This window comes from Sceloporus undulatus, chromosome 2, assembly GCF_019175285.1.
Source record: "Sceloporus undulatus isolate JIND9_A2432 ecotype Alabama chromosome 2, SceUnd_v1.1, whole genome shotgun sequence".
Taxonomy (NCBI): domain Eukaryota; kingdom Metazoa; phylum Chordata; class Lepidosauria; order Squamata; family Phrynosomatidae; genus Sceloporus; species Sceloporus undulatus.
The window spans coordinates 234,843,453-234,856,704 of NC_056523.1; the positions used below are offsets into that span (position 1 = coordinate 234,843,453).

The 13,252-nt window shown below is 40.0% G+C and overlaps 1 protein-coding gene across 7 annotated transcripts in view; it reads left to right on the plus strand.

The window, feature by feature from the left end:
• FREM1 (FRAS1 related extracellular matrix 1) overlaps positions 1-13,252 on the plus strand; it is a 99,488-nt gene that overhangs the window by 35,865 nt on the left and 50,371 nt on the right. For all 7 annotated transcript variants that reach the window (XR_006102463.1, XM_042454585.1, XM_042454586.1 and 4 more), the window contains exons 14-18: positions 2,349-2,557; positions 3,180-3,273; positions 6,190-6,442; positions 9,383-9,580; positions 10,660-10,845. Coding sequence is in view for 6 of the 7 variants with exons in the window: in XM_042454585.1 (XP_042310519.1) it covers positions 2,349-2,557; positions 3,180-3,273; positions 6,190-6,442; positions 9,383-9,580; positions 10,660-10,845 (940 nt within the window). In the remaining variant the exon portion in view is untranslated. The remainder of the gene's footprint in view (positions 1-2,348; positions 2,558-3,179; positions 3,274-6,189; positions 6,443-9,382; positions 9,581-10,659; positions 10,846-13,252) is intronic.

Consider the following 13,252-nt stretch of genomic DNA (forward strand, 5'->3'; position numbering starts at 1 on the left):
TTACTGATCTATTCTTTTCTCTTTTAAAAAAGCATCCTAGGACTTTATCACACAGTGGCCTATGTGCTTCCATCGCCAAAATGGTTAAAGTGTTGGCATCCTGGAAAAGCAAGCAAATTCACTAATGCTTATCACACACAGAGCACAACAATCGGTTAAAAGCACATTAGTTAGGCAAGAAAGGTGGTGGAAAGCAAATTTGGGTGTCAGATAGATGATGACAAATCTTGTTGCTAGCTTGGAAATAACTTTTTTGCACATGCTCCAAACTGTCATTTCCACAAGTGCACACACATGCTCCAGGGAGAAAAGGAAACTGACGAGGAAAATACTCTTTGCCCCAGAAGCTGTTTCAGAGGAAGGCAGGCTAAGTTTTCCCTTTGGAAACTCCCATAAAACCACACACACACACACACTACAGAGAAAGAAGAGGTGGCTAGTCCATAAGAGGTGCCTGATTTCAGCGAGGGCTGAACCTCCCAGATGCCGTCCTTTTCCAGGACATATCCTCAATTTCTCCCTCCTGTACAGGAGGAATTCCAAAACGTCCTCTCTCTTGCTCTTCCACTAGCTGTTCCCTGCTGCAGGAGGAGGAGACCAGCCGCACGAGGGAAAGAGGTGTGTGTGTTGTGTGTATGTTCCTTTAACAACAAGGCTGCCTCCCTCTCCTCAGCACAGTAAAGGAACCCTGGTAAATCTGGGAACAGGGGAAATCCAGTAGATGGTTTTCAGACTGCTGCAATTACGAGAAGAAAGTGAATTAGTGAATGAACTGGAAATGAAAACCCACTATTTTTGCGAAAATGCCTATTCCATGATTCACCTCACTTTCTGTTTGGATTCTAACTGGTTTGTACGCAGTGTCTGAAAAGTAATTGCGAAGTTGTCCCTAATGCCCTGGATGACCCTGCATTGTGACCAGTTTTCCCCATATGAAAAGGTCCCTAGAGGTAGCTGGTGGGGCAGACTACAGTGGTGCCTCGGGTTACAAAAGTAATTCGTTCCGCGGCCGCTTTCGTAACCCGAAAAGCCTTCGTAAGCCGAAATGCCATAGGCGCTAATGGGGAAAAGCCGCGATTCCGTGCGAAAAAGTCAAAAAAAGCACCAAAAGTTTTTTCGTAACCCGAAAAAACATTCGTAACCCGGAACAATAATTCCCTATGGGATTTTTTCGTATCCCGAAAATTTCATAACCTGGGTATTTCGTATCCCGAGGTACCACTGTAATCTGTTTCCCCCTTTCCTTTGTTTTGCTGTGCACAGAAATGCATTAAGGGATTCTGAGTCAGCTGCAGTTTATCTTGCTGCTATAAGCTACAGTAGGATCAGCTAAAGTAGAATCCCATTCTTTCCCATGTCAAGATTTATTGCAATGTTTACTGCAGACACGCTGCTACATCCAATACTGAAAGGTTGTCTTTCTCCTACCATCTTTCACCATCCTTTTATTGCCAATGCTGCTAAAAACACAGTATATCTAGAGAGAGAGAGAGAATGAGGAGGAAAGGGGCCTTCCCAGCTATATGAATACATTGTAAAAAGGAACTACTTTATCAGAGGCTTTGTTAACTGAACAATTCCTATATTTCATTCTGCCATCATATGTGACACTTGCCAATGTAAGCATACATCAGAATACCAAGCAACTGACTCAGAATCTTTTACTAAGCTTCTCTAAACAGTGAAACAAGGAGAAAAGGAGAAAGTACTGTAGATAAAAAGCATAGATTTATTAGTCTGGCCACCAAAATGGAAATCATAAGAAAAATGGAAGGTCATGAAAGAAAAGGTCACCCTGGATTCATTATGGAGGAAATTTTCAAGTTGTATCTAGAAGGTTCAGATTATTTTGTTTATTTAAGCAATGCTTACCTGACCTGGTTGTTTCATTTCACATGTGTATATTGGTAGCTTTGAATAAAAAGTTTACTGAAATTTGAACTGTTCTTTTTTGTGGTGCAGAAACCTCTTGTTTCAATGATATTTCTACTTCTGCTACCAAGTTTTCTAGAAAAGAAGTAACACTCAGGAATACATCTACTACATTTTCTGAAGGATAACAATATTAGTTCTTTAAAATCTTTGGATTACTTTAGTCTCCTTTTCTTTTTCAGTAAATGGCAAAGTAATGACTTTCCCCCAAGGTGCAATCCTCCAGGACCTCTGGGCAGATCTTTTTGTTTTGCCACTTTGGAGTTGGTTTAGTGGTCTGTGAAATTGCATTGTATTCTGTGAAATGGTCAGAGCATGCAAATGTAATTTTTCTGGAAAGAATTATCTCAACAGTTAAAGATCAGCAAAAATATCTGATAGGAAGTTGCAACTGGTCTCTCTTTTCTTTTGCTCAGGTGTTTACAAACAACTTGAAAGTACAAGAAGGAGGGTTCTCCACCATTACAGAGAGGAACATTTTGATTTCTGACGTGGACACCAAACTGGAAAACATTTACATCCACCTCCTAAGGCCACCTCTGTATGGGACTGTTGAATTAAGCGGAATTCCCACAAATGAAGGAGACCAAATGACCTGTGAAGACTTACGCATGTCCAGAGTCAGGTTAGAGGAGACTATAATGTTGCTGTAGATCCTGGATGCTTCCCGATGGGCACCTAGGACCACCAGTCAGAAGGCACTGTTCCCAAACTTTGGTCCAAACTTCAAGCTGAAGTTGTTGTTTTGAACTTTAACTCCCAGATGCCCCAGCCAACCTGCGCTACAGTCAGGAATTCTGTGAGCATAAGTCCAAAACACTTGGAAGAGCAAAGTTTGGGAACCACAGTAACTGTTCCATTGCTTCCTCCTTAACTGCCTTTATGTGATGTGGAGAAAATGCAGAAAAAGTGATAGAAAAACAGTGTCATGAAAGAGCAAGAAATTCTTAGTTGTTTCATAGTTAGATGGTAATTCTGTAGTAAAAGCCAATATGTTGAAGTCTTTTGAATGTTGGATTAGTCCCCTGAGTGGCCTTAGGCAAATCTCACACTCTCAGACTATGTTTGAAAAGCAATGGTAAACTCTCTCTGAACATATGTTGGCAAGGTCACCTAATGATAGGGTCTCCTTAGGGTTGTCCTAAATCAAAAATGACAAGAAAGCAACAACAATACTATAGAAATTGTTAAATGCTGGTGGATACAATACAAACTTTTCATATAAATTAAGAATTTTATTCCCATAGGTATCATCACAATGGATCAGAGGTTCCTCAAGATCATATCCTCCTTGCAGCTACAGATGGTGTTAATTCCTTTGAGTTCATCCTATACATTAAGGTTGGTGCAAAACTCATCAGAACAAAGGTCTATTGGAAAATTAAACCTTTCAAAGGAATTTGTGGTCTTTTCAAAAATTGTTGGACTGAATGAGCATCTATTTTACTTTGGAGATTTATGTGACAATAATGGTTAGACAACAAATTTGGCAGGTACTACTTAGTAGACATCTGCACCATTTCCAGTTTATTCCCTGTTGTCAGGAACAGATCCACTTAGAATTAAATGATGGACATGCAGTGGTTTGCAAGAGGGGTTTTGTTTCCAATTCTACATGTTTTATACTCAAGGCAACAAAAGCAACTGTAAAAAAGCAAAGCCTATGCTGTATTTTTGTACATTTTATTCACTCTCACATTGCAATCTTCAAAAAACCAAAACTTTGATTCCTAAAACTCAGGTTTTTGAAAATCTGACTAGATACATGATTTGGAAAACTGGGTAGATTTTCATGTGTTGTTAGGGATGCTTGCTTGCAGAATATTTATTTCTACAGTTCTGGAGCCTGAGACAGGTACAAGCAATTTCAAGCAAAATGGATCCCCCACGTAAACAGAGGGCCGACTGTATAAGTTAAACAGAATGGGAAGCCTGTTTTAGGGGCAGTGCGATAAACTTCCTGGTTATGGGATCCAAACAGTTTTGATTGCCATGGTAAATGACCTATGCGGGAACCTGGATGGGGGAATGTGTCCCTGTCGGTTCTGCTAGCCTCTCATCAGTGTTCACTAATACCAACCAGGGTATCTTTCTGGGATCGGACTTGGAGGCATTGTTTTATATTGGTTCTGGTCCTTCTTGGCATGGCTGATTCAAAAGATGTCACTGGGGCATTGTTAATTTGTGGCATGGCTAATTTAGAAGGTGTCACTTTGGCATTTCTGCTTGATGCCATGTCTATTGGCCTCTGGGGTTCTGCTGGGCTTCTCATTCTGTTTAACATATACAGTTGGCCCTGTTTTTGTGGGGATTCGTTTTGGACCCTCCGTGAAAACGGAAACTCGATGATAATCAATAGGCTTGAATGGTGGTGTGTGCCCACTGGCGCAAGACCCATTATGTCCTTTCTCTGTTTGCCACTCATGCATAAGAGAGGGCACGAATTCCAAGGCCACACAAACGGAGAGGCGACTGTACATGAAATTACTGTCCGGGATTATCTGGAATTTGACGTTACCAGTATGCTGATTCTATTTCGCCTTTCTATCTCATTCCAAGGAAGTTGTTTCAGTACTAAACCAGTGTTTGCTGTCAGTATGGATGCAGTGAAACATTCACTACTCCCCTTTCCCTCTCTGGTCAGTCCCCCTCTGTGTACTTTTAAGAACCAGGAAGAGCAAGTGCCTTATAAATATGTGGTAGATCTTACTTCTCCAAGGATCCTGTCCATATCTTCAGGCTGCACAAAATGAAATGTATTCAGTTGTACCGAACAAGCAGGAGCTAAGGTTTTATCCACTGGCATCAACTATGTAATCTGAATCAGAGCAGATCTGAACACTTTTTGTCTGCACAGTGTCTTGCAAATTCTTCACAGTCGACGTGCCTAATAGTCTGTATTCCCTTTTTGTGGGACAGAGTGTAAAAGTTCACTAATCACTTGAAATAGTTCTACTGGATGAGGCTGTGCAGATGCAAAGGTGGCAGATAAGTATAATTTCTTTTTTGCCACTGTTGCACGGCATTGGTCTTTCAACGGGCTTTAGCCTATGTTTGGTCAGACTTTCCCATGGTGTCACTAGAGAATGTGGGCCACATTAGGTGATACCATCAGATGGGAGTGGTACACCAACAGGATTGCTCTTCTGTCCTGGCCACCAACACTCAAGTGCAGCAGTCTGTGGGATGGGAATCTGGTGAGGGAGATAGAGTCAGGACAGGGTACTGTAATTCTTACTCCCTGAGCCCCAGCCTCACCTGCTGCTGTACAGAAAACCTGGCTAACCTCCACCAGCTTCATCCAGTCAGGTCTCTGTAATACAAGCCAGATCACCATGCACATCCAAGATCAGGTCTTGAATCACTGCAGTTTTCCCATTTATTGATCTGACATTTTCAAGGTCAGAGGGGTCTTTTGCCAAGGCTATTTGGAGTATTTAAAGTCTGTGGACAACTAATACCCCATATTTCCCCCCTCTCCCACAGTGATACAACTGCCTACTCATTCTGTATCTCCCCTTTTCCATTACCATTGCAGTGGCTGCTTTCTGGTTTAGTTCCTCTCATGTAGAAGAGTATAACTCATCTTTTTATCTTTTGCAAAGAAAAGGCAGTCTGTTAAAAAAACAACACACCGTACATGTGCAAGTAGAAACTAACTTCCTTCTGCTCCTAAACAGGGACAGGCTTGCGCTCCAACTCTTTCAAAATGAATAGATTGCTCCTGGGACAGTCCATCCATAAACCAATATTTATAGCCATGATTGTTGGTAATGTCTATATTGGAGTGGGCCAATGTAGCTCTGGGACTATTTATTCCTCCCAAGGTTCTCCTCAACTGGTCCCAACTCTCTGGCCATAAGAAAGGGTGAAATTGCTTCTTCTGGAAGCCTCAAGGAATGTCAGCTCACCTTTTACCAGGCTGTAGTTCCCCACTATTTGTATTTTTTTTCCCTTTGGGGTTTTGGACATTTTTCTCCAGGGGCCCTCAGGCCCAATACAATTGCCCATCCCTGGTCTATACAGTTTATATTTTCATCACCTCCTTTTTCTCCTCTTGGCCAGTTTATCATTTTCCTATATTTAAAATGGTTAGCACTGCCAACGTACAGATTGTATGCAACTCCAGTCCTACTGCAAGTTTTTCCTTATCTGAACTGTTGTCACCTTGCCATGGCTTCTGTTCTCTGGCTTGTATATGCAAATAGATGGTCAGTGTGGTTTTAACATGATGCTCATTTATTTCCCTCCTTTCAGGTGATTCCTATAAATGATGAGCCTCCAATTATGCATAACAACCTCATTCCCATCATGCAGTGTCCAGAGGGTCAGACAGTGTCTATAACTTCAGCGCACCTTTATGCTACTGATGCAGACAGTGAAGACATGCTGCTGGTGTTCATACTTGCTCGACATCCTAAATATGGGGTTGTGAAGAAGGATGGAATTGTGGTTGACCGTTTTTCTCAAGCGGCTGTCATTTCGGGAACAGTAGCATATGAACATACCAGTAAGAACAATGTCTCAGTCGTGCATAGAGCAAATCTTTACTGCTATGCTGATAAATGATGTTACTTTGCAGTGCCATTATAACTCCTTATGATCACATCAAGCAGAAAGATAGCCCAGGTTTGTTTCAATCTATCTTTAGGGTGATTTTTGTTCTTATGTTTTCCCTGCCAAGAACTTGAATTTTTCATTTCTTGAACTTCAATTCCCACAGTCCCTGAGCCAGCATGGCTAGTGGATTCTGGAAACTATCATACAAAACTATTATATTGAATATAGTTCTGCTTAATATCCATTAAGTCTGGAAGTTTATCTCAGATACAGGCTACCAAAAAGCACCTGGTGACTGTAACATTCAAAAGGGTGGCCACTATACAAAATCTAAAGTGTAATAGTCCTATGAAGGTACAATGCTATGTCAGAAACTCCATGTTTGAATAAGCTCTGAGAACTCATCAGTGAAACGATCTAAGGAATATTTCTCACAGAGAAGGAGAAAAATGTTAGCAGTTTTCCTCCATATCTATGGTTACATTATAAAATGTTTTAAAGACCTTTCAAGTGAATAGATATGACTGTATTTCTAGATATATGATGTCTTAGGTCAATATAAAAACACTGCAATAGTCTAGTACTGAGGTTACCAATTTCCAGGGTCACTATGGCCAAACAAATTCTTCTCGGGAATGGCCACAGTTGCTATATTAGTCAGTGCTGGTAAAGGATACTTCAGGACAATGAATTCATTAGGATTTCAAATGCCAAAGATGAATCACACTTAGACAGAGGGAACTCAACCCTGTCCAGAATATTTTAGCCTACCAGATGGTCACTCACAAAACCATTATCTTGCTAAAATTCCACTTTGTTTTATTGGTCCTTTTCCAATCTATCATTGTACCAGGCCCTTGTTACCACAGGATCCAGCCCCCAGTCATTCCTCTTTAATCAAATTAATATCAAAAAGGAAAGTTACAGGCACCCAGCACAGGAAACCAGCCATATCCATATCAGGAAATCTGTATGGCTCAACAGGGGGGAAGCCGAGGCACTTAGCTGCAATAGGATCACTCAAGATCCGAATCAGCAAATCCCTTCACCAAGGAATGTGATGATGGGTGCTGGACCTGGAAATTGCTTGCATACAAGAAAAGGGAGTTTTCTTGTGGGAATGAAACTCTTTTTGTTTGCGGACATTCACACTGATTGCCTGGTCAAATTTTGTTCCAGTCTTCCCTCCTGAGAAAGTCAGTTATCTCCTGGATAAACCATTTATCTCCTGAAACAATGCCCGAGGACCTATTTCTTGCTATAAATAATGTGCCTGAACAACAGCAATTTGAAGCTGGACAGAATATCTGTTCAGTTTCAGCAGGACACCTCAGCTGGCCACTGCAGGCGGTTACTGAGCCACCTTCATTCCAGTAACCCCACCATCAGAGTTATTCTTCAAGATTGGTATAGTAGTGCCTCTTTACAACCCTGCAACTAGTTGTCTTTTACTACCTTTGCATAATTAGTTCTTGTGTGTGTGAGAGCGTGTTTGGTGTATGTATTGTTTAATAAATAAGTCAGACTAATTTAAAACCTGCTTCTGGAGTTCTCTAGGTTCAGAACAAGTATACAAAGGCTTAAGATTTCAGATTTATGTTACCAAAGCCCTCTCACTGCTTCCTATTGAGCGAAATCAATTTCCCCATTGAAAACAATATTTGAGTATCCTCCCAGGTCCCTCACAATTTAGGTAACACCCTGATCCAGGATCTAGCTGCATCTGGTTCATATTCAGAGAAATAGAACTTGGTGCTCCTGATTTCACCCAGTAGCTTTATAAATAGCACTGGTAATAAGATGACCATGTCACACAAATTTTATAGGGCTTAGAAACAGTAGCCCAGTACCAATCTCTGGCACCTGCCCTTTAGGTTGGAATCTCTATACACTGAAGCAGTCCGGAAGAATACCATGGTCAATAATATCAAAAGATCCTGAAAGATCAGACAAGAGGAGCAGGTTGTATTTCCTCATCCCTTTCTAAACAGAGGACATCCATGAAGGCAACTGTGACATATCCCCTTTCCAAGCTAGGTCGTATTTACCCTATTTCTAGGATATCTTTTCCTGTCTGCCCCCCCCCCCCCAACATTCCCTGAGCTGTGTGTGATTGACGGGCACCAACCAGGATTGCCCAGCTCCCAGCTTCACAGTAACCAAAGCTGAATCCAGGCCTGAACCCAAACTAAAATCGATCTACCATAGATAATTAACATCATTCCAAGTAAGCTGATCTTATACACCCACAACTCTGTCAAGAACTTGGCCCAAAGGACTATTTGTATCTGGGCAGTAGTTGTCAAGATCTGTTGTATCAGCTTTATAGCCTAACACATCTGGAGGGCACTAAGGCTGCATCCACACTGCAGAAATAATCCAGTTTGAGACCGCTTTAACTGCCCTGGCTCAGTGCTAGGAAATCCTGGGAATGGTAGTTTATTTGTGGAACTAGAGCTCTCTGACAAAGAAGGCTGAAGGCTCTCACAAAACTAGTTACCAGAGTCACTAGCACTGAGACATGGCAGTTATGGCGGTCTCAGACTGGGTTATTTCTGCAGAGTGTTAGGGAAAGATGATATCAATGGTGTAGTTCATGTTTGTAGTTATTTCCCCATGTTGGTAACATTTTCTAAATCCAATTTGTATGACAAATGAAAGATGAATTTACAGACTTTTTATAGTCTTGCAATTATCCCCTATAAAAAATAATGCAGCATAGTCGAGAAATTTGGCTTATTTCTCCTGAACATCTTTTTTTACTCATGATCTCTGCTGCTACTGCTGAAAATATTTCACATCTCTGCATTGTATATAAATTGTTTCCTGTAGACCTTTTAAAACTTGTGTTGCAAACATTTCATGCTTTATCTGTAGTTCCTTTTTCCAGGTGGAGAGATTGGCTTGGATCCTTTATTTGATATCCTTACCTTTGTTGTCTCGGATGATGAAACGGGTCAAGACATAAACGCCTGTTGTTATGATGGATCTCCCTTTTCTACTGAACCTCTCCATAAATCTTTTCCTGTGTATGATATTAACATCACAATATTTCCAGTGGACAACCAGGCACCATCCATATCCACTGGTAAAAAAAATAATCTTGATTTTTATATATACTTAAGATTAGAGAATTGCTGGATTATGCATATTATGAATTGGCTACTTAGTATTTGTAAAACACCCCAAAACCTTCTAGGTTCTGTACAAAAATTTAAGAAAAGGACCTTCCCTTCTTGCAGGCTTAACTTTAAACATTTTTGAACTATGGATGATAACTGGATTCCCAAAGATGAAAATGTTTAGCTAAGGAGAATAGACCTCTTCTGGTGGAGACCCTGAAAAAGTCCTCAGTACAACAATTACCTTTGTTTTTTACTAGGCTCCTCATTCATTCCTTAGTGCAGTAACAACAAATGCTTTTAAAATAAATAAATAAATAACTGATTGGCATTATACAAGCTAAAGCTATTTTGTCAGTATCAATAGCAGTGTCGTATGCATGCTCACTATTTTGTACGAGTAACTTTGTGATTTGCTGTCTATCACCCAAGCAATGTTCTGGAAATGAAGTATTTTCCCAGCAGGGAGATTAAGCACCGAAGCATGAAACATGGTTCATTATGAGCAATCCATAACAGCTCTCAGGCAATTAATGCTATGACAAACGGGGTAACAACTGATCTTGAGCAGCACATAAACCATCCTTAATAGATTATCAGCAAAATAGTTGTGCAAGTGTTCTGCCTCCCACACTCTTTTTTTGCTTCTCGTTGGTCGGAGACTGGAGTCTTTGATTTGTTGTTGTTATGTGCCTCCAAATTGTTTCCGATTTATAATGACCTACAGCGAACTTATCGCGGGGGTTTCTTGGCAAGATTTGTTGAGTGTTTGCCTTCCACTGAGGCTGAGAGAGTGTGACTTGTCTCAGGTCACCCAGCGGGTTCCCATGGCTAAGTGGGGATTCAAACCCTGGTCTCCAATGTTGTAGTCTAGTGCTCAGACCATTATACCATGCTGGCTCTCAGTCACTGGTATCACTGGAAAACAATTGTTTGTTCAACAATGACATTCCATGTCAATCGGTAACAGCATTTCATATGTCTGAAATACTCCTAGAACTGAAACAGCTTAAGTAACAATACTCATTTGTGGTTTTTTTTGCAGGTGCCATATTTATTGTGGATGAGGGCTCCAAAGCTACAATTACAATTAACCACTTGTATGCCACAGATCCTGATACTGAAGATGACGACTTGCAGTTTGTTTTAGTATCTCCTCCTCAGTTTGGGTATATAGAAAATATATTACCATCCCCCGGCTTTGAGAAAAGCAACATGGGAATAAGCATAGGTATGTGCGCATGCATTAAAGTGAAAGACAATTTGTCTTTAAATGGAAGAACACTGACACTTGCTTTTTCTTATTTCTGATGAATTATATGGTATTATACTAGCATGTGTCTATCTGGACTTTTTACATGAGCTGCTTTCCAACTGATTGTAGATACTACTTTACTTGACAATGTTTTGTACAGGCATTAAGTATGCAGTGTCTTGGGAGATCTGTCTATGGTGGTCATAAAGAAAATAATCATCATAGCTTGTTGTTGTTAACAGCCCTCAAGTCAACCTCAACTCATGGCAACTCTGTGGATAAGACATTTCCAAGATTCCTGTCTTCCACTTTTCTGGTCAGGTCCTGCAGGCTCAGACCAATGGCCTCTCTGATTGCATCCATCTATCTGGCATATGTCTTCTACTTTTCCTAGCATTATTGTCTTTTCCAGTGATTCATACCTTCTCTTGATGTCGCCAGAGTACGACAGCCTCAATTTAGTCATCCTGACTTCAAGGGAGAGTTTGGGCTTGATCTGTTCTTGTTTTTCTTCTTGGCTGTCCCGGGTATACTCAGCACTCTTCCCCAACTCAGCTGAGTTGATTTTCTTCCTAACTGCTTTCTTTACTGTCCAGCTCTCACATCCATACATGGTGATGGGAAATATGATGGCTTGAACTATCTTTACTTTAGTGCTCAGAGATCTCTCTTTACATTTTAGGATCTTATCCAGTTTTTCTTAGTTGCCCTTCCCAATCCTAGCTGCTCTCTAATTTCTTGACCATAGTCTCTTTTCTGATCAATGTTTGGTCCAAGATATAGGAACTCTTTGACTGTTTCAATTCTCATTATCTAGATTGCTGTAGATAATGGTTGAGCTCCTCCGTGGTCATTATTTTTGTTTTCTTAATGTTCATCATTGAGCCTACCTTTGCACTTTTCTCCTTGACCTTCTTCAATAATTGCTCTAGGTCTTTGTTGGTTTCTGCTAATAGTATTGTGTTGTCTGCATATCGTAGGTTGTTAATGCTCCTTCCTCAGATCTTCATTCCTCCTGCCTCTAAGTCTAAGCCTGCTCTGTGTAAGGTATTTTCTGCATACAGGATGAATAAATAAGGTGATATTATTATTATTATTATTATTATTATTATTATTATTATTTATACCCCACTCTTTATAAATGCTTTCAGAGTGGCTTATACATTGGATGCAACCTTGCATGACCTCTTTGCTGATTGGGAACCATTCTGTTCCTCTGTATTCAGTTCTAATTGCAGCCCCTTATCCTAAGTACAAATTTCTTACCAGGACAATGTAGTAGTACTTCTATTTATTTGTAAGCATTCCAAAATCTTTTGTGATCTATGCTGTAGGCTTTGCTTTAGTCAGTAATACACATGAACATTTTATTTTCGAATTCCCTGTTATTCTCCATTATCCACCATATGTTTGCAATATGACCCCTAGCACCTCTTTGCTTTCTGAATTCAACTTGCACTTCAGGTGTCTTTGCTGCAGAATTTTGGGCATTACTTTGTTTGCATGGGAAATTGGTACAATAGTCATGTACAATAGTTACTACAATCCTTTGTGTCTCCTTTTTTTGTATATAGGAATATATTTTGATTGCTTCCAATCTGTGGACCACTGCTTTGTTTTCTATATTTATTGGCAGATTTTAGTTTACACTGCAGTTGATTCTGTGTATAGGGATTGTAACAGTTCTATTGGTATATCATCTGTTCCTGGTGATTTATTCTTCCCAATTGCTTTAAGTGTGGATTTCACTTCACTTTCCAAGATTTTGGGTTCATCTTCGTAAGTTTCTTCTTCCCAAGTGTTATTAATCCTTTCACATTTTTATATCGCTCTTCTGTGTACTGTTTCCATCTTTTTAAAAAATTTCATCATGGTCATGTATTATGTTCCTCTTCTAATCATAGAGTATTCCCATCCTTGGTTTAAATTTCTCTTAAAATTCCCAGATCTTGTGGAAGAGATTTCTTGTTCTTCTTTTCTTCTTGTCAGCTTCTATTTGCCTGTATTGATTGTTGTACTAATTCTCTTTGTCTTTGACCACTAATCTCTGGACAGCATTCATGGTTCTGATTTTGTTCCTGTTTCCCTTTTCTTTAGCTTCTTCTCTTTCTTTAGCTACAACAATAAAATGTAGGCTTTCAAAATATGAGAACTTTTTGAATTGTGGTACTCTAAATGGGATCTCACATTCTTCGGATATTAAAATTGGCCCTAATTTTTGAAGGAAATTACATAGGTCTGGACACAGAGTTTTCTTTAAGTAAATGTCATTTGTAGATGTAGTTTACAGTGCACATTTATTCATTTCTTTGGACAGCTGTGTTCAACTCAGATGTGAGCAACTGTCATGAGTTTGGAGATACCCCCATTTAACCATGGAAAG